Source organism: Dermacentor albipictus, chromosome 4, assembly GCF_038994185.2.
Source record: "Dermacentor albipictus isolate Rhodes 1998 colony chromosome 4, USDA_Dalb.pri_finalv2, whole genome shotgun sequence".
NCBI classification, from domain to species: domain Eukaryota; kingdom Metazoa; phylum Arthropoda; class Arachnida; order Ixodida; family Ixodidae; genus Dermacentor; species Dermacentor albipictus.
This window is the reverse complement of record NC_091824.1, coordinates 100,277,806-100,299,298: the sequence shown is the minus strand read 5'-3', so window position 1 is coordinate 100,299,298 and position 21,493 is coordinate 100,277,806. Positions and strand designations below refer to the sequence as shown.

Here is a 21,493-nt window from a genome sequence, read left to right as displayed (position 1 = left end):
GAACCATTCAAACGTATGCCGTAGAGGAAAAATAATTTGTTTTTTTAGTGGTACCTTTATGTTGCAAAGCTTTTGCAACAGCAGCCATAAGTACAATTTTTGGACATAACTACCATGACAAGTCAAAGGAACATACACGAGTCAAATCGACAGAGTTCGATTTCCCAAGCAACGTTTCCACTACGCAATAAGGAAGAACCGAAAGCTAGGCTGGCGCTCTAATGATACCTATTTTTCCTACGAAATTTAGAAATGCATGATGGTATGCGTATTCAGCCCCATTTAAAGACTACTATACTCCATCATCATATTTGCCTTTGATGAAATGCGTGGAATGATTTTCACGTATTTCAGTTGGGAAACTAGAACCTCAGCGGAAAAACTAGGAACGAACAGGAAAGCGACACCTTATATCACATTTCTCGCAACTATTCAACGCAAAAATAAAATAAAATAAAAGGGTATAGAAATTTTTGAGCAATATGTGTTCTAATCTCAGAAGGAATATTTCATGCTGAGCATATCACGACCTGGTTACTTCAGGCAATATGCGTGTCGACACGGCGAAGGGAAAGGTACTCGGCTTCGTTCATATTTCGGATCACCTGCGGCAATGGAGCACAAAGAATTCATGAACTACCTTTTATTTCTTTTTATCTTAAGAGGAAGCCTCGTTTTCAAAATGACCTCCGTATTTTCTTATTGAAATTTCTGAGTAAAAACATTCCGGCTAATTGTACACTCGTGCACAGCATACCGGTGTCTGGGGCCAGATGCATCAGGTACCACGTTGGTCTCTTAGCACCATGCGACGCCAGAACAAATTTTTAATTAGCTTACTTAAGGAGGTCTTGGTACTTGTAGGTGGTGCAGTTTACTCCTTTGACACGATTGTTTGCTCAAAGAACTGAAAGTAATAGAAACAACGATTAGAAAATATACAGGATCATTTCTATGTCGCGTCAAAACCAAGTACTTCTGAGAAATCCCGATATAAATGTTGCTCGTGCAAATGCGCAAATGCAAATGCAAATGTGCAAATGTGGCCCGCCTTTGCGTGCCACATTTCAACCAGAACATGAAGCCTGTTGATGGCCCCCTCCTCCGCAATATTTCATTAAAACTTAATGGGGTCATTTAGGAAGGCGTCTCAAGCAAGGAAGCAAGCAAAATCTCGATGCGATGTCAGAGACTCCAGCTCGGAGGCAGCAGCATCCGCAGCACGAAGCCATCATATATGAAAGAGCACAGCTAAGACACGTTCTCAGAGAGCACCTTACGCATGGCGACCCACCCATTTACCCTCAAGAAAGCAGCGTTGACGACCTAAGGGTAATACGGGCGTCTATGGAGACAAAGAGGAGTGGACCAAGTTTGGATGGAAGCCGAGAGGGGAGGCTGCCTTCGCGGGCTCGTTCCCATAGTAGCCTATTCGCCCAAGGCAAGTCCCCGGTACGTTCCCCAACGAGATGCAAGAAACAAAGGCGCAGTGCGCAGAACGACTTGCTCCAAGTCGTTACAGGGTGCTTGGAAGAAGGGGGTAGGTCGCTATATATAAAGAATAGCTGGCAGGCTATCGCGCCGAAGCTCATCGTGCACGCGATATTAACGTGGTTCGGCGCCATCCGCGGAGCGTCCTAACTGCCTCGTGGATCAACTAAATGGCGCCATGCGGGGAAACTTTATCTCTCTGTTTGGTATGAGGCGGCAAAAATGTTTGTTATATATAGGTTTGTTATATCACGAGCAGGGAAGGCCAAGCTCATGCGAGCATCCAGCTATCGATCCGCGAAAGTGCGGGAACAGGCTGCTCCTTTAGGGTGGAAGTTCTTCACTCGAAGCCGAGGGCTTGGTGGATAGGTCGTACGCTATGAGGCGGAACGAAGCCTGAAGTTCGAGGTTTCAACAAAGTAGCCGCGAAATCGATGAAAGTCTCTTATCCGCTCAAAATAGACAAATTGTCGTTCGCCAGAAGAGAGAAATACAGGTTGACTTTATTTTCTTCTCCTCGGTCGTTCTAAAGCATTCAACGTGGCTCACATTCCTTTCGTAAGACAAGGCTACTCTGCATGCGGGATTGTTCACCTGGGGAGTTTCACTCTCGGTTTTCTTTGTGTGGTTCGTCATGCTACAGTCGCTGTCTTTTGTGAACGCAAGACCACGCAGTCAAAAATGTACGAAATGCTCCATTAAATAACAACATAGACGCTGCCAAGTGGTATAGTGCGCAGTTGCCTGTATAATGCTTGTGATATTCGCCATTTAATCACCCGCTCCAGAGGTTGGGGCGACACGCCAGCATTGAAGGACTAATTATTCAAATTATTATGCTCTGGGATTGAACACCTCGAAGCTACACAGTGAGCCATGCGGGGCGCCGTACTGGAGGATTGGTGTATAATTGCGACCTTCAGGAACCAAAGCACACTAAACGCATACTTTGTTCATTCTGCGCTCATTGAATGCGCATGCTTCTCGGAAATCAAACTGAGGATGTTGTTTCCAGTAAAAAAATCCCGCATTCTACTGACGCCGTGGTAATTTCTATTATAGGCATTGTTATAGGCAGACGAACTGGCTTCGTAGAACTCTTCGCAGTTGTATTGCTGTATTTTACCGCTCGGCAGGTGTGAATGCACACTTCAAAGTCAGTAACCAAGCTGACGTCACCATGACATGTGGCACGGCTTTGTGGCCACAGTTGTCTGAAATGTCATCGCACTACTCTCGAAAAATCGTGACGTCTGTTCCCAACGAATGGCGCACCTCCCTGAGATTTTTATTCCTCTTCAGAAGAACCACCAAGGAAACACTTCAAATGCTTGAAATTACATTCATGAAGGAGGAACTGAGCCGTAAACGAGCTTATATATGGTTCCGGTTATTGCAAGAGAAGAAATGGACGTTGAAGTCTATGCTTATTTTGGCTGACCATCAACCACTCGTACCTGCGAGATTGTCGAAAAGGTTCGACAAAAAACCAGAAGGAGTCGCTGCAGCTCAATTGACAAGGTTTCAGATGCTGCTAGCCTAAGTTGGAGCTCATGTGAGGGAATGTTGACAGTGTAATTAGGCATGAGACGCGTTGCAGTGATGTTTGCTCACCGCCTGCCCACAGAGGACAAAAAAACAACAACAAGCAAGACGAAAAGCACTTGCTCGATTTTGTGCCAGGATTTTAATTACCACGCCGAAAGTGACCCGGACCATTTTTAGAAGATCGTCTCGGGTGATATAAGCTGGTGCTGTGGCTATGACTCTGAAAGCAAGCAAGTTTCGAGCATATATATAGATGACATATTCACCAAGACCGAAAAAATATGCGAAAAGTGAGCTCATGTGAAGACGATGATGATCGTTTCATTTTTTTCTTCTTCGGCTTTCCTAGAACTGCGAAGAGCGAATCGGTTCTTTCTGGATATATAATCGATTACCGATTTCACTCGGAAATACTCAGGTGATTAAGAAACTATATGGTAGAAAAACACGCAAAATTGTTGAATGTGGGTGACTGGTTTTCCTACCACAACGGAGCTCAAATTGCATTGGCTATGACGTGGTAATAAGCCTTTTAGCGATGGGCTGGTGTTCGCCGGGCACATATTCATCCAAAGAAGCTCCCATCCCCCATCATGCACCTCTTTCTTCCCTCTTTCTTTCCCTCGTCCCCTTCCCCCAATGCCGAGTAGCTGGCTAGAGGAATATACCTCAGGCCGACCTCTCAGCATTTCGTATCATTAAACTTCTCTCTCTTTCTCTCTCTCTCACTGAACTTTTTTTGTTATTTTTGAGGAGGTTCATCAAGTTCAAATAATTTATCACTGTTCACAAGCTAAAGACAACTTTGCAGGAAGAACACCAATAAGCTTGATGATCTCCAAAGTTGGTTCAAACAGTAGGAGAAATGTTCGGACGAAGGGATTGACTTCGCCAGGAATTGTGTTAATGGGAACTAATGGCGTTTTTTCCTGCATTAAAGTATTTCATGTCTTTTTTTTCTGGAAGAGGGGGGGGGGGGATCACCCACGGTCGGCAGACGGTGCTGTCGCTGACAGAGGATGCAGTGGGAAAAAAGTATATTTAAGGTATGGTTCGTTCGAGTATTCTCGCACTCATGCCTTACATAACGAAGCAAATAGCCTGACTCGGTTTAACTATGTAGAACTTATCCAAAATTATTATGCAAAAGAATACTAATAAAGAGACTAATATTCTGTAATTCGGCATAAGTGCGCACCGACTCACAAAGGTATGTAAGGCGCGACCATCAAACAAAAAACAATACAGTTATTCGGTAACTATATTCAAAGAACGAACGCAGTAAAGTCTACCGGGTGCTAAAAATTAAGCTTTATAGTTTTCCTAAAGTTAGGCACTGGAAGGCATGCGAGGACCACGTTTACAAATAAGCTATGTGGCCATGGGAACACAAAGCAAGATAATGGTAGCTGTGAGCAGCCAAATTAACTAAAATTGAATAATTAACTTTTTGTTGACGGCAGTAAGCGTGTATTTTTGTATTTAAAAGTTAGAGGCAGTCGTGTTTCTACACTGTATCAATTGGAAGAATTCTTCTAGAGTGTCTATGGTCCGAGATATCCGACTGCAATATTTGTCTTTCACATGAATATTTATTTATTTATTTATTCCGGATACTTTCCTGGCCCGAAGGCATTACAGAAAGGAGTGGTAAGTGAACAAAAAAAAGTACATCATTATACAATAATAGGTATTACAAAACGGCAGAAAATACAGCAGTTTTGAAGTTGCCAACGTCAGAAATGGCAGCGATGGAGGGAGGAAGGTCGTTCCAGTCGGCGCTGGTTTTAGGAATAAAAGAACCATGACACATCTTTGTTCTAAAATATGGAACACCAACTTTAAACATGTGATCGAAACGGGATGAAATGTATGAAGGGCGAGTAATAAGATGATCCTTTAATAGTGGGTTGTGGTGATACAGCCTGTGGAAAAGACACAATCTATAACATTTACGGCGCAATGAAAGCTCCGGTAATGTAAGTGTGTTTTTCATGGAAGTAATGCTGGCGTAACGGGAATAGTTAGATAAGATAAAACGTGCTGCGCGATTCTGGATGGATTCTAGAGTGTTTATCAGTGTGAGTTGATGGGGATCCCATACGGTGGATGCATATTCTAGCTTTGGTCGCACTAATGTTTTGTAGAGGGTAAGCTTTAACGGCATAGGCGCAGCAGAGAAATTTCGACGCAAGTATCCAAGAACCCGGTTAGCGTTATTAGTGACGTGTTTGATGTGCGTATGCCATGATAAGTTACGTGAAATATGGACACCTAGGTATTTGTACGAGTTGACGGATTCAAGAGAAGTATCGTGAAGTAAGTAAACACGCGTATTGTCAGTATTAGTGCGGCTTGATACATGCATTGTTTTGCATTTATTAACGTTTAGTCGCATGAGCCATTTATCGCACCAGTTGGATATGCTTCTAAGATCGTCTTGAAGCCTATCAGTATCAGTGTGGTTAGTTATTTTGCGATAAATGACGCAGTCATCTGCGAAAAGCCTGATAGATGAATGGGAAATGCATTTAGGAAGGTCGTTTATGTAAATGAGGAAAAGGAGGGGTCCCAGTACCGATCCCTGTGGTACACCCGATGTTACGGAAGTGCGAGAGGATGAACATTCATTAGCTGAAACGTACTGAGTTCGATTAGACAGAAAGCTTTTAATCCAGTTTAGTACATTAGGGTCAATGTTAAGCATGCTAAGTTTAAGAATGAGAAGATCATGTGAAACAGTGTCGAAAGCTTTTGCATAGTCCAAAAACACGCAGTCTACATCGAAGCCCATATCAGTATGGGTAAATAGGTCATTAGTAAAACATATGAGTTGTGTTTCACATGAAAATGTTTTCCTGAAACCGTGTTGTTCAGTCGAAAAGAAGGAATTAGACTCAAGGAAATCAATCAGATGAGAATGTATAATATGCTCCAATATTTTGCATGGTATACTTGTCAGTGATATAGGACGATAGTTATCGGGGGAATTAGTGTTACCTGATTTAGGGACCGGAACAACCTTGCCAACCCTCCAATCGCTTGGAAGAACTGAGGAACCTATAGACTGGGAAAAGAGCATCGAAAGCATAATGGAAGAATATGGTTCAGTAATTTTAAGCATTTTACAGTTAATTGAGTCTTCACCTGATGAAGAAGATATTTTCAGGTTTTCAATCAACTTTTGTATGCCGACCCAATCTATATAAATGGAGTTCATTGGTAAATAGGAGGATTTAGTTACCGACGGTAGAGTGGCAGGAGCACATTTGTGAAAGACAGAAGCAAATACATCATTCAAAACGGAACAGCACTGGTTCGGAGGGATCGCGACATTGTCAGAACGGGCTAGTTGGATTGTTTTGCTTTCTTTGCCACCAACAATATTCCAGAATTTACGTGGATTAGACTGCAAAAGTGATGGGAGGGTGTTATCGAAAAAAATCTTTTTTGCATTTGTAATAGCGATAGTATATTCTGCGTGAATGCAATGATATGCTGCCCAGCGTTCGGGAAGATTAGATGCTTTGGCGCGACGAAAAATACGTTTCGTTTTGTTGCGCAGACGGCGCAGAATTCCAGTAAACCATGGCGAGGAAGGACTCGAAACAATCTTTCTTTTAGGTACATAGCGATCCATTAGTGTTAGCAATTTGTTCTTGTACAATGACCAGTTCTCTTCAACGGTACGTTCCAAAAAGTTGACTGTGTAGTCAGTAATGAATGATTCTAGCTCATTTAAAATGGATGTGGTATCGGCGGCATGGTAATCACATATAGTTTTAACTGTTTTCTTCGAGCGAACTTTCTTCTTAAGTGTTAAGTGGAGAAGCGAGTGGTCACTTATTCCTGTAAGGTATGTTGGAGGAGAAACCAAATCTGGAGCTGTTGTAAAAAAGAGGTCTAAAGTATTAGACGAAGTGCTGGTAGTGCGTGTGGGTTCATGAATCAGCTGGGTTAGATTAAAATCAGTGCAAATGTCCAAAAAATGGGTGCACTCGGAAGATGACTGCTTAAGGGAGGGAACACCATTTTGCCACACTATGTTTGGAAAATTGAAATCACCTAATATGAACAAATGTGATTTTGGGTATCGAACAACTAATTTGTTAAGGACGTCATGAAGGTCAGTGCAGAAATTGGTAGTGGAGGATGGGGACCTATAACACGCGCAAAAGATGAGGTCGCCAGTGGGAAAACCAACACGAGTGCAAACTATTTCTAATGGTGAATCAGTGGGGATAGTGAAGGAAGGGATAGCAGAGCTCACGGCAATCAGTACACCTCCGCCCGTACGGAAATCGCGATCGTACCTGTAAAAGTTATATGTTTTTTGACAGTCTAGTATTTCACTATCTTTAATTTTTGCTGAAAGCCATGTTTCGGTGAGCACAACTATATCAGCTGAGCATGCGTCGATATGTGATGACAGTGATGTGCGTTTGTTGGCGATACTTCGGACATTTGTAAAAAGAAGTGATAAGGAGTTTGCTTGCTTTGGAACACGAGATAGCTATGCTGCACCCAAATGTGAAGATTGTGGACCGGATGGTTTGTTGTTTGTTGGGGTAATCGCGCTCCTAGCTGGTCCGATCTCGCATACTTCATCTGTAGCTGCGCAATAAACGTAACATTTTTTACCTATGATTAGTTTGTTATGTCGCAAAGAAAAAGACTGGCCGCTGGCCTTGCCAAAGTCATTTAGTGCTTTCCGTGATTGACGAGTGGCTTTGCAAAAGTCTTCGCCGACTGAAATACCATCGGCTTTAAACTTCGCTTTTTGCGAGAGTATATGGTCTCTCATTTTGGAAGACACAAACTTAGCTATAACAGGCCGTGTCTTGCCGACAACGTATGTGCCTAGCCTATGAGCCCTATGGATAGCGACTTCCGAGGGAGTCATGTTGAGACAGTTTCTAAGAAAGTTATGGATCTGGGCTTCTGATTGAGCCCACGTTTCTGATACGTTGTCTGAGATACCATAGAAGATCAAGTTGTCGCGTCTTGAATGGTCCTCCAGAACGTCTAGTCTTGACGCGAGTGAAGCGCTTTCATTTGAAACTGCCTCATGGACTGCGGTAGTAATATCACTTACTGAAGGCATATTTTCAAAAGACTCAACCGCAGCTTCAACAGCAGTCACTCTATTGGAAAGGTCTGAAACGGTCTCAGTAAGGTTTTCTTGGTTAGCCTTTAGTTCAGCTATGGCATTCATCATCTCGGCATGTCGCGTGTCAAATTTTAACGACAAAGCAGCTATGGCCGCCATAACTTCATTGTGCTTATGTTGAGCTTCAGTATGGGGACCAGGGTTTAATTCTACATCCCCGGAAAGTAAGAGCAACATAGCAACAGAGACACAATCACTCAGAGTGGCAGCCAGCACTTGTGGGCAAGGGAAGAGCAGCAAACCAACATTGTTTGTACGTTTACAAAAAAGCGATTCGGACTGACTAACCTGCACAAGAAAGCAGAAAGGAGAGCTTAGCAGCGACCGCATGGTAGCTGCTCTCCCGTGCGCACTGGAAGCGCCTTGCCGATGCCAGTTGCTTAAATCTGAGCGCTGCAGTGCTGCCGCTGGCGGCAGTGTCCGTGTCCCGCTTGATACCGGCGTGAAGATGATGACGTCTTCGATGCTCAGATAATCAAGGCTGTTGTCAGCTGCTTGTGGCGGTGGATCCAGCAGGAAATTCGATTGAGATGTAGACGTAGCACACGTGCTAGACGGTGACGACGATGAGCCGAAAACAGCAATCTGCACAAGAAAGCAGAAAGGAGAGCTTAGCAGCGACCGCATGGTAGCTGCTCTCCCGTGCGCACTGGAAGCGCCTTGCCGATGCCAGTTGCTTAAATCTGAGCGCTGCAGTGCTGCCGCTGGCGGCAGTGTCCGTGTCCCGCTTGATACCGGCGTGAAGATGATGACGTCTTCGATGCTCAGATAATCAAGGCTGTTGTCAGCTGCTTGTGGCGGTGGATCCAGCAGGAAATTCGATTGAGATGTAGACGTAGCACACGTGCTAGACGGTGACGACGATGAGCCGAAAACAGCAATCTGCACAAGAAAGCAGAAAGGAGAGCTTAGCAGCGACCGCATGGTAGCTGCTCTCCCGTGCCCACTCTGCATGCAAGAGAGTTGGGATCGGCTCAAAGCTCCTCCCTGATGAGAAGCGGCTATTGCGTGCGGCGTTTAGCCTGACAACAGTGTGGGGGGCATAGGAAAAGATGATAACTGTTCCGCTTCCCCTCTCGACTGATGAATTGAAGATATGACATATCGGTGTGCCATGTAGTTGTTGCTCTTGATTTCAATAAAACTCACAATACTTGGAAATCAACAGTCACTTTAGTTGCGTAGCCCAGGCAAGGTCCGTGCCCGCTCGTCTAGTCACCATTACGCATGCGCACTGTCCTCCGGCTTCTCCGCTCGCGCCATTATCTCGGCATTGCAGCTGCCGCCATCGTTACAGGCTGCGTGGTCGTGTGTTACGACATTGGTTCCGGGTTCTTCGATTTTTCTTTCGCCAGCCGAGAGGAAATGGGGGACAGTTATCATCTCTGCCAATGTATCCGCCCCGTTGTCAGAATAAACGCCAAACGCAATAGCCGCATCACATCAAGAAGGAGCTTTGCGCCGATCTTAAATCTCTTGCATGCGTAATTATGCGAATGACATTTAAAATTTGGAGTCGGATATGTCGGTGCACAGACACTCTAGAAGAATTATTCCGACTGATACTGTGTAGAAACAGGCCTGCCTCTTACTTTTCAATACAAATATACCCACTTGCTGCAGTCAACAAAAAGTTAATTATTCAAGTTTACTTAAGTGGTGTGCTGACAGCGATAATTGTCATCTCACTTTGTGTCCCCCTGGCCACATAACTTATTTGCACAGGTGGTCTTCGCGTACCTACCAGTGCCTAATTTTAAGACCACCGTAAAGCATAATTTTGAACACTCTGTATATATCAGCGTTATGTAGGTTTTCAAGCGACTTGAAAATGATGCCTGCTGCAACACATTGGCCAAAACAATGAAATAAATGAACCTGTTACTTACAAAGACATACCCGCACCGTTAAAAAACACTCAACTGTCTACCTTTCAACTCGTTTTACTACGACATTCAGCATTTTTTTTCAAACTTGCAGCAATATTCGAATTAGAAGTGTTTCAAGATGTATGCAACACATCCTAAACATCATTACATTCATCAGTATCTTTGCTGTTGATGCACTACCTTGCTGTACAAACTTGTGTACACAGCGCCTTAAAGGCTTATGGGGCGGGAGTAATGATAAATATCTTTCACCTCTTGTGAAGCAGAATTTACGGAACTTCAATTACCTTAATGAAAAGCCCCTGCGTCACAGTTCCCTATTAAGTGTTAAGAGGAAGCTTTAGCTCGGGTGCCCCTCTCTAAATACATGTAAAAGCAGAATTTGTGTTTCTCGGCAACCAGTGCACCAAATTTGACGAGGTCTGTTGCATTTAAAAGAACAACTTAATATCTAGTGACTGTTGGTTTGTACGTTATGATTTAGGTCATCAATATTTTATAAAAAATTGGCGAAAATCGCAAATTTTCAGAAAACGAAACTATCAAGTTTAGAACTCCGTAACTCCGCAACGAAAAATTATATCACAATTAGGTGAATTGCAGCTAATAGTACACCTAAGCGGAGAAAATTGATGTGTTGCACATGAATGTACAAATGTTTAGTAATGTGTAAATACAGCTTTTGCAGAATCCTTGTACACAACGCAACAAATCCTCGTAAGATAAAAAATGACATACTGAATTTGTCCGTTTTCAATGTTCTAATGGGTGCCGTTTACAGAACCGCGATATCTGTTCTTGATGCAGAGCTATGAATTTGTAAACTTCGTGCTGCTATCTTTTTCAAAGTTTAGAATTTTTGAACATTGTTGTAATAATATTCAGAACAGAAATCGAAATACTGCTTCGAAGAGTCACTAGAATTTAACGTTTTCTCTCAAGTGCCACAAATTTCATTAAAATTGGTCCAGTGGTTATATCAGAAAAACGTTGTTGCGTTTTACATGTATTCGAATAGGCCTCGTCGAAGTTGGGCCTGAGCTAAAGCTTCGTCTTAATAACGTCTGGTGTGTGTGTGTGAAAACTTTTATTGTACTGAGGTGGAGGCTCGAGTGGTGCCCCAATACTTAAAATTTATGGAGGTTGAAGCACTCTTTAGGAGCAGACTTTCGACGTATGTATCAGGGAAAGAACGCGGCCTAACAGGCTGGTGAACTTTACTCAAGGCAAGCCTGAATAGGGGGTGATGTCTCCAGAAGTAATTTGCAGCTATTGATAAATGTAGACATTCGGTATAGAAAACCTAAGCACTTTTCTCATTTTGAGGCCATTATATGTCAGCTCTTTAGCGTGCGTGGTTCTAGCTGCAGATATTGGCAATAATACAGGATAAAATTTAACGAACACAGTTGTTTTTCATTTATGACCTCCTGAAGAAGCCTAGTAATGCGAATCTGCTCTCGCTCGCTGTAATGCATGCTCACTTTCCTTAGTTACACTCGCTGTAGATAAGAAAAAAAGGAAGACAGGAACTGTGTCAGTCAGTAATATGTAAAGGCAGTGATTTTATATTGCGTAATGCCTTTAACGGCCTACGTTCTTTATCCGTCAAACCACAATGCCACGCAAGGAGAAGCCGTACGAAGAGGTTGGCACTTATATGCGGTGTAAATAATGAACGGCGCCTAAGCGAATAGCTCCTCTACTTTTGTCTACCTTTTCCACTGACGTGTATATCTTCTATAATTAAATAACAAATAAACTTGTGCTAGTTGTAATCTTAGTGCGCAGTGAATGCCAGCAAACAGGAAGGAAACAAAAAGAAACCACTAGGACGAAACAGACAAATGGACAGTAAGGGTGCAGGTGTAACAATTTAATTTATTTCGTGAAACCAACGTCTTTCAAGACTAAATGGTGCACTCGTGACAACACTGGCAAATTACTTCAAGGCCATTCGCCTTACTACACACGACAATTTACCGCAAGGCGGAGTACTCAGCCCTGCTCTTTTCAACCTGGTGCTCGTTGGTCTCGCTGATTCGTTAGCGCAAACCGTTCAGCTCTCCGTTTATGCAGACGACATTTGCATATGGGCCTCAGGCGTGACACGTGTACAAGTACGCGCACGACTTCAGAAAGCCTCAACAGCTGTGTCAACATATCTAAGAAGACAAGGCCTGGAGCTTTCCGCTGAGAAATGTGCACTCGTTTCTTTTACTCGGAAAGCGATGGCCCCGTATGCATTGCGGATTAATGACCAAATTATACGATATAGACGAACGCACCGATTTCTTGGCGTCATCATTGATAGAGACTTGTCTTGGAGCCCTCACATCTCGTACATGACAAAGCGTTTGGCCGCCATTGTGGACCTTCTTGCGTTTCTCGGCGGTAAGTCAAGGGGCGCAGCAGTACCGTCAATGTTGCAGCTATATAAAGCAATGTTTTTGGGCTTCCTGCGGTACAGCTTACCTGTACTAGGAAATACTTGCGCTACGAATATCCGCAAGCTCCAAAGCGTGCAAGCCCAAGCACTCAGGACTTGTCTCGGTCTCCCCAAAACTACGTCATCGATTGCGACAGTGGCCGTAGCCAGAGACGCTCCTTTGACCGTTTACATGGATACAGATGTCCTGAGAGCACACATCCGACACCTGACTCGGATTCCCTCCCACCATCTTGCTTGCTTGCCAGCAAAGAGGCCACTTTCAACTTTTGTCAAAACTATTGTAAGACATCAGTCCTACTTGCCATCAGAATTTACGCCCGCTACACGATTATCGGATCCATTGTGGTGTCTGCACCGGCCGCAAGTGCAACTGACAATTCCAGGAATCAGAAAGAAAGCTGGAGCGCCACTGCAAGCTTTGAAACAAGCAACCTTGGAGCACATTCACAACGTGCACAGATTCCGGCAACATGTGTACACAGATGGTTCAGTAAAACTGAACAGCTCTGCTGCTGCAGTCATCATCCCGGCACAATCTGAGGAAATCAAATTAAGAACTTCATGTGTGGCCACATCGACGGGTGCAGAACTCGCGGCGCTTCGTGCTGCACTTGATTTCATTAATCAGAAGCCACCGCAACGATGGACAGTCTTTAGTGACTCCAAGGCAGCCCTTCAGTGCATACGAAGCCCAATGCGCCACGGACCCAATGAACAACTGGCCCCAGAAATTCGGCACATATATCATCAAAGCCATGAAAAGGGGCATAACATAATCTTTCAGTGGCTTCCAGGACATTGTAACATCAGCGGGAATGACCACGCCGACGAAGCCGCCCGATCTGCGCATGAAAGTGGTCAACGAGTCTTCATTCCGCTTTCACGAACAGACGCCGCGGCTGGGCTGCGATTGATGTCCCGTGACTGTACTTTGCCCCTGTGGGACTCAAATGTTTTCTCCATGTGTCGGTTGCGTTCGTTTTCTCCGGACATACGGATGCACCTCCCGCCTGGGTTACCACGACGTGAACAGACCATGCTCTACCGTCTGTGGCTAGGCGTTGCCTTTACTAACTCATATGCTTTCTTCATTGGAATGGCCAACAGCCCCACGTGTGACACATGCAACATCGACGAGACGCTCGCACATATTATCTGTGTCTGCCCGCGTTATAGTGCTCAGAGACAAGTGATGTGCAGAGTACTGGACCAGTTGGACAATCGACCACTATCAGAACTAAAAGCTTTAGGTCAATGCTCCGAAAAAACATCCGCGTTGAAGGCCTTACTCGCGTTATTAAGGTTCCTGCGGTCTACGGGGCTTCACGACAGACTCTAAGAATGCCGCTCCCTACCGCTCTTTACTGTACGCGCTTTGTTCGTGCTTGTCTCTCTTTCTTTCTATCTTCCTCTTCCGCTCTGTTTCTCTTTTTATCCCCCTTAACCCTTCCCCCTGCGCAGGGTAGCCAACCGGAACTACCTCTGGTTAACCTCCCTGCCTTTCTCTGCATTATCTTATCTCTCTCTCTCTATTCAAAATATGACGAAACTCTTTACTTGTCTATAACACAGATGGCGCGTTCACATACTTGTCGGCTGATTGCCCGGACCAAGCTTGTAAATATTAAATGCTTCTACACAGTCCCTTCCCTGTTGTTTCTTAGTTTCTTCGAAAACAATGGAAGCGTTACTACAAAGGGGAGTGCAAGCGCAATGTTTACAATGTATGGGAAAGTTTCCGACCATATCAGTTGGTTCCCACTGCCACGGGTGGCGACTTCGGAATTTTGGCATCGCCAGATACTTCCGGGCTGTTTCTAGAGGCAGGATGGAACAGGACAAAAGAATTGTTGGACTTTGAATGATCTTGCGCCGAATAGTTACGGAACAGGAGATGACAGAAAAAGGTACACTCTTAGCACATGCTTATCACGTGGGCTTAGGACGTATGTACTGCAGGAGGAAATCAAATAGTTTCACACTGTGATAGCCAAGGTGTTCACATATCTATGAACTACGGTTTTAATGCAGTGTGCTCGATATGCGCTTCAAGTATCGATCTACACTCTTCGCCTTTATACTTTGCGTTTTTATTCCCAGCTGTGAACGTCTGTTTTTTTTTTCTGTTCTGTGAGCACGCGGCATGCGTCAGTGGGCGCCTGTGCCGCTTCATCATCTTGTCGCAAGCAATTTCACTTACATTTTTTCTGCACCACTATGACAATGCCTCTCTACACGACGACGTGAAAAATAAAGTGAAAAATTGGTGTGTGCAAACAAAACTCATGCGTGCGGCTGGCATGGAAGAAAACGAAATGATAAATAAATATAATAAGAGTTGCGTTAGAAAGTTACTGGGGGAAGTTTAATTACAAAAGAAATAAAGCTTATCAGAGAAAAACGACCGTTCGATACAAAATGATAATACAGATCACAAATAATAAGTCACTCAGAGCTTTAAGAATCAATAACGCCGCTGTACTGCTAATGGAATACAGGAAGTTTGCTTCCTTGCCGGCTGCTAATGAATGGATAAGGCAAATCATGCGTCCCGCTCTTTGAGACATTTACTTTAATGGAATCGATGCACGGATTTTCATTACAACAAGCTTGGTGGCACGCACATCCGACACGTGCCATGACTCACAAACGCTGAGATTCAAATCAATACCTCTTAAAGGAAATATTTATTTTTATTTATTTATTTATTGATACTGTTGACCCTCGCTTGAGGGTCGTTACAGGGAGGGAATACAATGTACAACAATGTACATTTTTGCACAACATACAAAATTCATATATCATAATCATCAAGTTGGGTGCTCCTGACAAAAGATGTCGATAGAACGTTCGAACTTGTGCACGTCCGATTGCTCGACAACTTCAACAGGCAAACCATTCCAAATTTCGATCACATCAGGAAAAAAAAGAAAAACGAAAAGCATCAACACGTGACTCGTAAGGCTTGATGGATCGTGTGTGGTTTGTTCTCGCGCTCCGTTTTCCCGGAGGCTGAATATATCTATTTGATTTAATCTTAAAGTGCCCTTGAATTATTTGAAATAAAAGCTTTAGTCTTGATTTTTTCCTTCGATTTTCAAGTGACTCGAGCCCACATGAGTTCAGCATTTCCGTCACTGAATCCCTTCTTCTGTATCTTGACGAAATAAAACGAGCGGCCATTCTTTGAATTCGTTCCAGTTTATCTTTTAGGACTTTTTGGTGCGGGCTCCAGACAACACAAGCGTACTCCAAGGATGGGCGGATGAATGTTTTGTAAGCTATCAGCTTGACATCTTTTGTTGCATGTTCCAATTTCTTCCGCAGAAAGTAAAGTTTTTGGGAAGCTGTCGAGCACACATTATTAATATGTTTATGCCACTGCAGATTATGTGCAATTGTAACACCTAAATACTTGAAGGTATCAACATTTTTTAGATTATTTTTTCCAATATTATAAGAAAATAGCTGCACAGTCTTCTTATTAGTTATATGCGTAAAAGTTGATTTTGTGTAATTAATTTCCATGTCCCATTTTTCGCACCAAAGATGCAAGGAATGAAGGACACGGTTTATTCTAATTTGGTCGGTAGCTTGTGTTATTCGAGAATAAATTAAACAGTCGTCTGCAAAAAGCTTCAATTCTACGGGAGATTCGGTAACCTCGTTAATATCATTAATATAAATTAGGAACAGTAATGGAGCTAAAACCGATCCTTGAGGAACGCCAGAAAGTACTTCTAGTGTAGAAGAAAAACAATCATCCACATGCACAACCTGCCTGCGATTGTTCAAATAGGCTTTAATCCACTTAAGAATGGTTTCGCTAATTCCTGCTCTGTATAACTTGAAAAGTAATTTACTGTGTGGAACCTTGTCAAATGTCATTTGCGTAGATTTTGCAAAAGCATCTATTTGTTCTTGGGCATCTATGGCTGAACTAAAATCATGTATCGTTTCTATGAGCTGTGTTATGGTAGATAGCCCTCTTCGGAATCCGTGCTGATACTGATAAAAGAACGCGTTATCCTCGAGGAAAGTTAGTATATGTTTACTTATGATATGTTCTAATAGTTTACAGCTGATACTTGTCAGGGAAATTGGGCGATAATTATTTGCGAGTAGTCGGTCGCCGTTTTTAAAAACAGGTGTTACGACTGCGCACCGCCAATCTTGTGGCAACGAGTTAGTGTGTAGGGACTTTGTAAAGATTATTGTCAAGAAAAATGATATCCACTCAGCGTATCGCTTTAAAACTGGGTTGGAATCCCATCCGGCCCGCTAGCCTTTTTAGAATCCAAAAGTAACAATTGATTAAACACGCCGGCCTGAGTCACGACCAGGTCTTCCATCGAACATGAGAGGGAGGAAGGCGGGTACGCGTCAAAGTCGTCATTGCTTGGTTTAGAAAAAACAGACTGGAAAAAGTTATTGAAATGATCTGCTATTTTTGTTTTTTCTGTTACTATGTTGTCACTAATTTGAATTCTATTTATTTCCTCTTTGTTGCCACTAAGGTAAAGCCAAAACTTCCGAGGTGCCGTTTTAACGAAGCTACATAGTTTTTTATTAAAAAATTGCTCTTTTGATTCCATCAGAGCCGTTTTTAAACTCTTTCGTAATTTCGATACCTCAGCTGAGCTGTCTTTTCTCCTGCGCAGCCTCTTTATCTTGCGCTTGATGTGTATAATAGGTCGATTAATCCAAGGGTTACGGGGTTTTATTTTCTTTTGTCGAGTTGGAATGAATCTGTCAACGCAATGTTTTATGATATTCTTGAAACGTAGCCATAGATCTTCAACTGGTTCACAATCGCAGGCAAGTTCGAATTCACTATATGACATTTCTAGAAAATCTTGAATGGATGTGTCGTCTGCCTGCCTATAAGCCTTAAATTGCACAGGTACAAAGGGTTGGCCACGAGTGTTTGTTCTGATCGGAATGTGCACAGAAACCATTTTATGGTCAGATATCCCGTCTTTAACAGACACAGTATAGTCACCCACTCTGCCCGAGAGAAACACCAAGTCCAAAAGTGACCGGGATTCGAGTGTTACCCTCGTGTCTTCTTCCACGATTTGTTTAAGATTGTGCGAAAACATTATTTGCAGCAGTGCTTCGGAACTAGAAATTTCAACGTTCCCAGGTATCAGTCTGTCCCAGTTGATGCTTGGCAAATTAAAATCTCCGGTCATTATTAGTCTGGTGGTACGGTTCAAGTGAGTGCATAAGAACATATTAAGGTCATCCAAAAACTCTGGTGAAGTGGCAGGCGGCCTATACACTGCACCAACAAGGTAAGTAACACTCGCATAAGTAATTTTGCACCAAACTGTTTCAGGCAAAGTGCACTCGACCGTTACTGCATCTATAGATCTTTTGACAATGATTGCAACACCCCCACCACGAGTATCCCTGTCCCATCTGAACATCTGGTAATTTGGGGGTACCATACAGTGACTAGGCACACCGTTGTTTAGCCATGTTTCGCTTACGACGAGTACGTGTGGACTTTCTGTCAGTAATACATATTCTAATTCGGTTACTTTGTTAAAAAGGCTACGAGCATTCAAAGATAAGATTCGTAGCTATGACGGGGTGAGTTCAGGCATTGATTCGCCGGAATTATCCGAGGTGTCAGAGCCATCATGTGAGTTGCCTGCTTTTCTAGTGCGTTGCTTGAACTTATCTCGGGAGTTCAGGAGCGAGCGTGCGTTCTTCTCGTTGTCCCATGTGTATAACTTGTCATTTATTTTGAGCTTGTCGTCGATCAAAAAGACTTTCTTGCCCTGCGCCCTTTCAGCAGAGGCACTTTCCCACAACTTCCTTCGCACCGCTACCGTTTCCTTTGCATAATCATGGCTTACACTAACCGATTGTCCTTTCAGTTTATTGCAGTTCTTTAGCACTTGTTGCTTTTCTCTGCTGTCATAAAATTTCATAATAATTGGCCTAGGTCGTTCTTTGTTCTTTTTCCCTATACGATGAATTTTTTCGACGGTTTTTACTTCAACTCCCAGCGTATCGTGAAAAATTTTATCTATGACAGCTGCCTTTAACTCCGTCTCTGAATCGCCGATTTTTTCAGAAACACCAAAAACCAGCAGATTGTTACGACGACTATAGTTTTCATATTCAGTCAGTTTCCTGGCCTGTTGCTGAACTGTTACCTCAAGATATTCAATTCTTTTGTTCAATTCTTGTATCACTGCCAAGGAATCAGTCAGTCTATCAGTCTTTTCATTAAGTTGACCAATATCCTTGCTGATATTAGTCAACCGGCAGTCAGACGCGGCTTGATTATCAATAATCGTCTGTAACAGTTCAGCTGTCTTAGGCCCAGGGTTTTCTTCTATGTCTCCCGACATCAACAGCATCAGCACGGACCAACAGTCAATAGCAATGCAATGAAGCCTACCAGGGCACGGCAGGACAACTAAAAATCTATTGTCACTATGGTAACAGCAGTCTGTGGATGGGGAACCAACCTGCACAAACAGCAGCAGCGGGTGAGCCATGCTGTCCGCAGGCCAGATGCCGTGCCCTCTGATCTGGTCGGTGTCGCGTCGTTCCTTAAGTAGATCGGCTGCTGGTGACGTCACACCTCGTGGTCGATATCCCTTGAATGTGCTGTTGCTTGTAACGTGGCCCGCGCAAAGCATCAATGGTTGTATCACGGTGATGTTGGTCGTTGATACCGGGGTGGGCGTTGCATGCAAAATCCACGGCAGAACCTGCACAAACAGCAGCAGCGGGTGAGCCATGCTGTCCGCAGGCCAGATGCCGTGCCCTCTGATCTGGTCGGTGTCGCGTCGTTCCTTAAGTAGATCGGCTGCTGGTGACGTCACACCTCGTGGTCGATATCCCTTGAATGTGCTGTTGCTTGTAACGTGGCCCGCGCAAAGCATCAATGGTTGTATCACGGTGATGTTGGTCGTTGATACCGGGGTGGGCGTTGCATGCAAAATCCACGGCAGAACCTGCACAAACAGCAGCAGCGGGTGAGCCATGCTGTCCGCAGGCCAGATGCCGTGCCCTCTGATCTGGTCGGTGTCGCGTCGTTCCTTAAGTAGATCGGCTGCTGGTGACGTCACACCTCGTGGTCGATATCCCTTGAATGTGCTGTTTAATAAACCTGCTTCAGGGAGTGTTTTCTTTGTTACACTAAAGTTGAATTTTCTGGCGTGGACATTTATTTTACGGGCGTGCTAAATGTATGTAGATATGATAAATATTGGTCACTAACGCAGGCATGAAAAGAAAGAAGAGCAATAGTGCACATGGCACAACTGAAGTTCCTTAGTGGAAAGTAGGAATTTCGTTGTTTAAGCTAAGTTACACCTATCATAAATGCTAGGGCTTCAGCAGTCTGTAAAGTTGGACGAAATTCGAGGAGACGTAGTCATGTCGGTAACCACCACCATCAGAGAATTAGAGAATTATGCGAGAAGACACCAGAATCCACTGCACTTGGGGACAGAAATTTGCAAAACTAGAAATTGTGCGGAAAAGGCTGCATAAATACATGAAGCGCCACGAAGCAATGGGAAGCCCGCACAATGGCTTAGCCGGCAGCTTGACATAATAATTGACAATAATCTGCAGCACGTGATCTCTTCCCATCAGATGGTTTTGATCTTCTTCCGCCGGGAACCGTTTTCCTTTCTCTTTCTCTTGATCTGTCTATGTGCCTTAGTTGATTACATTAAATGATCCCATTTAACAGGAGCCTAATATATTATAGGTCAATTAATAGAATGAGAAATAATAATTTTACTATTCGGGAGCAGTAAATGATGAGGCATGGTGATACAGCGAAATCGCGGAATGAATAGATTAGTTTTAATACAAGAGAATGTGGCAAGTACAATGTAATAAATTATGAGCTCAGTATACAGAAATCACGAATCCCCGTCAAGATGCAAGGCAGGGAAGGAAGAGGAGACTTGATTGACTGAGGCAAGTGGTGCTATACTCGAAAATAATCAGAGAAAAAAGGTTACTCCTTACTCTAACTGAAACAACAGGTCGTATTATAAGCAGAATATTACATTAAATGGGCACAGCATGTTTACGTGTCTTCTGCTATCTGTGGACTCTTCCGAGCTGGCGCCCTGGGCACCTCATTTCCCGTGCCCTGTTCAATATCGCCTGTTTGAAGGAGGAGTCTCCGTTCAGTGCACTTTAATGTCGGACGAAGCTCTCAGCTGTTGGCCGGGCTGGCTCCTTCGCTGCCACATCCTCACGCAGAAGTCTCCAGCTGCCATAACGCACCATCTAATATGTAGCTCTGATGAGACTTTTCCTCGTCCGACAGATGCTGCAGGAAATTCACTGAGCTATGAAAATGACATTCGTCTTCCTCGAAACTCAGCTTTTCTTCTTCTTTTTTGCGTACTGTGCATGAAGTAAGGCAGACTGTATTGGAGTAAATTTTCTTTGGCATTTGTCTTTTTTGATTTTTGTGTTTTAACTGAATGTGGAGGCTTCAGCCTGCACCTCAGCAGTCTACACTTGGTGTATTAGTATATATTACACACACTCTCAACGCAGTGTTATTGATATTTGCGCGGGGGAAATAAAACAAAGGATACATAGGCATGTCGCAATGAGGGTACATAAACCACGGGCCCGAATACAGAGTTCCACTGTGCACCGCTGGTTTCAGGCGGCCCTCGGTGCGTGGTTATTTATGGCAAATTTTTCTGTCAGGTTACCGGATGCTGCTTTTAGCCTCACTAGGGCACAGAAATTTTGAAGCTTTTACTATTTTTTAGAAATGCTTAGACAGGTCATATTTTTATGAGAGCGAGTCAAGCTAAAATATATTGTGAGCAAGCAAGTTTGCGTACGTACAGCGTGAACGTGCTGCGTATTACAAGGCGTGATATACAGCAGCAACCGAAACGAACCTGTGAAACAAGCGTGCAGAAAGTACTTTCG

General features: G+C 43.6%; 1 protein-coding gene and 1 long non-coding RNA gene across 3 annotated transcripts in view; both read right to left on the bottom strand.

Moving 5' to 3' along the window:
- LOC135904591 (uncharacterized) overlaps window positions 1-21,493 on the bottom strand; it is a 161,074-nt gene that overhangs the window by 43,271 nt on the left and 96,310 nt on the right. The window lies entirely within an intron of this gene.
- Window positions 875-19,667, bottom strand: LOC139059453 (uncharacterized). Its single transcript, XM_070537881.1, has 3 exons — window positions 19,039-19,667; window positions 8,498-9,091; window positions 875-907 (listed from the first exon to the last, which is right to left on the bottom strand). The coding sequence occupies exons 1-3, from the start codon at window positions 19,558-19,560 to the stop codon at window positions 875-877; spliced, it is 1,149 nt and encodes a 382-aa protein (XP_070393982.1). The 5' UTR covers window positions 19,561-19,667.

Excerpts from the sequence above, each read along its gene's own strand:
- LOC139059453 (XM_070537881.1), bottom strand. The coding sequence starts at position 19,560 with ATGGCTCACCCGCTGCTGCTGTTTGTGCAGGTTCTGCCGTGGATTTTG. Across the intron at positions 9,092-19,038 it reads CGCTGCTGCTGTTTGTGCAG|ATTGCTGTTTTCGGCTCATC; the intron begins GTTGGTTCCCCA and ends TTTCTTGTGCAG. Across the intron at positions 908-8,497 it reads CTTTCTGCTTTCTTGTGCAG|TTCTTTGAGCAAACAATCGT; the intron begins GTTAGTCAGTCC and ends TATTACTTTCAG.